The 4,314-nt window shown below is 45.6% G+C and overlaps 1 protein-coding gene across 1 annotated transcript in view; it reads right to left on the bottom strand.

Annotated features, from left to right (window-relative positions):
- TFAP2D (transcription factor AP-2 delta) overlaps positions 1–2,585 on the bottom strand; it is a 45,578-nt gene extending 42,993 nt beyond the window's left edge. The window contains exons 1-2 of the mRNA XM_058801520.1: positions 2,556–2,585; positions 1,491–1,551 (exon numbers count right to left, since the gene is read on the bottom strand). Coding sequence (XP_058657503.1) covers positions 1,491–1,551; positions 2,556–2,585 — 91 coding nt within the window. The remainder of the gene's footprint in view (positions 1–1,490; positions 1,552–2,555) is intronic.
- Positions 2,586–4,314: the final 1,729 nt, after the last annotated feature.

The following is a 4,314-nucleotide window of genomic DNA, read 5'->3' as shown; positions in this document are numbered from 1 at the left end:
CCTCTCTTTCAGCTAACGATCTCCGCTTCTCGGAGGTCACCTCCCGGATCAAACCCGAAAGAATTATCCCTTTTCCTCGGCATAATTACCCTTCTTCCTAGGGATAATTAGAACACGCTGAAACCCGAGACACAAGGACTTGGGCGGGAGCAGCTCGAGTGGGGCAGGAGTTTGCAATCGCTCTCCCCAGTGTCCCGCCAGCGCTGCCAGGGAGGGGACAGCGGGCTTGGTTGGAGTCCCCGCCGTGTCCCCGTCCCCGAGCGCGGCGGCGAGGCGGGGCCGGGCGGGGCGCGGCGGGAGCCGGGAACCGGGAAGAGGGAGCGGGGAGCCGGGAGCCAGGGGAGGGAGCCGGGAACCGGGAGCCGAGAGCGGGGAACGGGGAGCCGGGAGCCTGGAGAGGGAGCGAGGAGCCGGGAGCTGGGAGCTGTCCCTTCAGCACCACCGCCACAGCGCCGCCGCCTCCCGCCCGCCGCGCCTCCGCCCGCTCCGCCAACACCGGGACCAGCTCCGGGCGAGCCGGGGCAGGGACAGAGCCCCCGAGCAAAGCCCCCAGCCCCGGGACAGTCCTGAGAGCCCGCTCCCCATCCCCGCCCACCGCAAGCGTGCGGCATTGGTGTTCATGCAATGAACAATTTTGTTGCGGTGGGACTAAAGTTTGTCTAGGGAAGTGGCGGCTGAAAGCAGAGCCCTGACACAATAGTATCACGTCACCCAAAATATCTCCTAGGTATCTGTTTTTCGTCATGAATAAGGGGAGAATAGCACAAGAAAATGAGCGTTGTGAGAGGCTGAGTCGCCAAGTGCGCTCTCCTCGGCTGCGTTATGTGGTTTATATCGGGAGTGAAAGGATGTGTTTAAGCTTGTAAGGAAAATGTGTTCCTACGTTAGGCCTTTAGAGCAGTGTTGTTTCTCTTCAGGGTAAATGACGGTAGTAACAAACTTCCCGGGACATTCAAATTTCGCAAATTCTGTAGAGACGTGTGCTTAACACGAGTTCCAAACCTCTCCTCTAATTTTGATGTTCGATATTTACACTGACAGATGGTTATCAAATGAAGTGACACTCAAAAGCGAGTTCCACACCGGTCTGCAGCGCTACTGAAACCACATTTCCCAAAAAACTCCTTTTTTTTTCCTCACACGAGATCAAACTACCGACTTAACAGCCCGGCGCCAGGGAACACGTTTCTCAAACTATCAGGGATCATCCTGATTAAACCCGGAATGTTACACCGAGTCAGGAAAACTCTGAATTCAGAGGGAGTATCCGAGAGCTACCGAGGAGCAGATCGTTTGTAAAGTGCAAATGGACTGTGAAATGCGAAGTGCTCTAAGCGAGTTTGAAATTACTTCTGACAAACCGCAAATTACCACTTTTTCGGCAGTAAATCCAAACTACGCCAAAAAGTGGGGGAGGGAAAGGCAGGGAGAGATGGAAAGGGATGTGTGTTTACAAAAACTGATAGACGCAAGTATTTGTAACCTCTTACCTCTTCTTATCACACCTCCTTGACCGTTGAGTACAAGTCCACACTGGGCCTCCACTGAGCTCTTAAATAATGAGGGGAAAACAAGGAAAGAAAGGAAAGAAAGAAATCAGACACAGAAACCCTCAGAGAGATCACACGGCTTTTGTTTTGTTACATGACTCGCCCAGGAACAATAGTTAAGGTGAACTGGAAAAACACAGTTACTCTCAGAGAACCCAAGTGAAATCCCCCCTCCATCCTGCCATCTGCCCCTACCCCACCAAACGCAGAAAAATTTTCCTTTCATTGCCATTTAAACACGAATTTATCCCGAACTGGCAACTTAGACGGGCAGTTACATAGCAGGAAACACAGACAAACAAGTACCTTTGAGACAAGTGCATTGCCGCTCGACAGTAGCACTCACAAAGCTAAAAATGTACTTTTCTGGTTTTGTATGTTTAGCGGTATCTTTATATTCGGGCACAGCTAAACTCAGATGTGTTTTGGGACATGCATCCACCGACTTAGAAAGTGCGCACAGAAGTAGACAAAGAGCACAAACAACAGATGACCCATTGGGCTTTGCCGGCTCCAGAGTCGCGAGGGTGCTGTAACAATGCGTGTGTCCGCACATAGGTGGGGATGAATATGCATCTGTGTGCGCACACACACAGGCACCCATGTGTGAGCGAGGGGTGAAGAACCATCAAAAAACCTGCCTAGGGCTTCTGGTGCACGTCCGAAGAGATCTCACTTCTTTATTCTCCTGTTACAAGGCTGATTATTTGGAGATCTTCGCCCTCCTTAATAAATATTTTTATTGGAGTGATAAAAGACTTGAAAGGGTTGGGTTTTCTTTGGGTTTTTCCTTATGTTGGGGTTAAAAAAACACAACAAACCAAACCTAAATCTTTGCCCAGTGGAAATGTGTTAAAGACGCATTTTCCTCTACAAACAAACGAGGTATTGGACATGAAAGAGGCCTTTAAGGGTGTTAACCTATTCAACAGCCCGTGAAGAGTTAAGTAAATGCGGAGAGAGTCGGTGCATAATAAAAACCCCACTTTACAAAACAATCTTTACAGTCCTGGCTCTCTCCCCCACTTTCACCATATTGGCCCTGGCCCTGTAAGACCTTCCTTTTCAAGGCCCTTTTTTATTTTAAGTGTTCTGCCTTAAAGTGATTATGAAATCAATATGAAAAAAACTTGGCGACTGAGCATAAATTAAAGCGGTGATGGGAAAAGGTGTGACAGTTTTCTTTGTTGCCCATGGAAAATCTTTTTAGGGCACTGAAAGATGCCACTCCAGCTCCAAGACTGTTTGCATCTGTTAGGCTGACTTAAACCGCCCTCGAAACTATTGGACATTCACTTAAAATTCTGTGCAGGGAAAAGTATATTTACATTTGTTGCATTTGAAATGAGGCATATGCTGATGAACGTTTTAAAAAGAAAGACTAAGGAGAAAGGGGTAGACTGGTTAGACCACAATTTTTGGTTTAAAAGTATTTCTGTGCAGTCCTGTTTCTGCTCGCCACCAAAACGCTTCCCTCTACACCCGCAGTGATATTCGCCAGAGTCCAAATTTGTTCTGAATCATCCAAGTCCTAACGACAAATACTAATATTTTCAACTTCTCACACTCAGGCTTTTTGGTACCTCTGCACACTCCCTCTTGTGTTCGGAAAAAGAGGGAGGAGGAAAAAATAAAGAAGAGATTAAGTACAAAGACCTAAGCATTTTATTTGATAATAACTTGTGATCGAAAAATTAATATTTTCCAAAGGAAAGCTGTTGATTTTCTTCTTCGTTAAATAAATAAAAAGAGACTGTGCCTCTAGCAGCTTAACCAACCTTTTTTTTTTTTTTTTTAAGAAGGGAAACATGTTGTTTGGTCGGATGACATTGCATAAATGACCAGTTGAATGGCACTAAGTCGAAAATTGGATAAACTATGGTGCTTTTTTGCCCGGGACTTAGGCATTGTCTGCTGTCTTGCAAACGTTCCTAATCCCCTCTTTTGAAAAATACAAGGCTTTGTGCCTGCCAAAGAAAAAAAATTTGTACAGATACAAAAAAATCAGCAGCAGACGTGGTTATAAAAAGGAGTAAATAGGTTTTAGTTGGGGTTGAGCAGTGAATGGCAGATTTTTTTTGTTTTTAGGGGGGTAACATAAGGAGATCCTTGTGAAAAATGTAAACAAAAAAAATGGCCAGAGAAGACAAAATTATATAGTGAATTTTTGCGGAGAAAACTAGGTTTAAATAACTAGGTTTTCTATATCTGACGTATAAAAGTTAACATTATTTGTTTGTGGGTTTATTTTCCTCCCAGAAAAAATAAATATTTGTTTTCCCTGATATATATTGTTTGGATTATTTTTTCGTGCTTTGATTTGAAGGAAAGAAAATAAACCTTCTGCATTTTGCAAATTTCGAATTGATTTTTTTCCCCACAAGCCCTTGACCGCTACATGTTTTTGGGAAGTCCACCACGGGCAGCTTTGTGTGCCAGGGAGCGAGGTGTGGGGGAAAAGTGAGTACAGTAAATACGGTCCCGTTAGTCTCGCCCTGCTGACGGGGAAACCCTCAGTTCTTCAGCTCGTCGGGGGAAGGAAGGTTTGCTTTTGATTTGGGGCACATTTCGGAATGGAGGTTAGACACAGGATGACGTTCTTTTCAATTTTGGAAACCAATTTCATTTAAGCAACCGGCTTAGTTTGGCGGAAGTGAATTTTTAGCGCGTGGGAAAGGATTTCTGAGCGGATAAATCTGAGTTTTTGATACACAGAAATAAAATTTTTTAGATGGATCCACGTGCCGGTTAGGGTGGAGTGGAT

Source organism: Ammospiza caudacuta, chromosome 3 (assembly GCF_027887145.1).
Source record: "Ammospiza caudacuta isolate bAmmCau1 chromosome 3, bAmmCau1.pri, whole genome shotgun sequence".
In the NCBI taxonomy this organism is placed as follows: domain Eukaryota; kingdom Metazoa; phylum Chordata; class Aves; order Passeriformes; family Passerellidae; genus Ammospiza; species Ammospiza caudacuta.
This window is presented reverse-complemented; position numbering and strand designations above follow the sequence as displayed.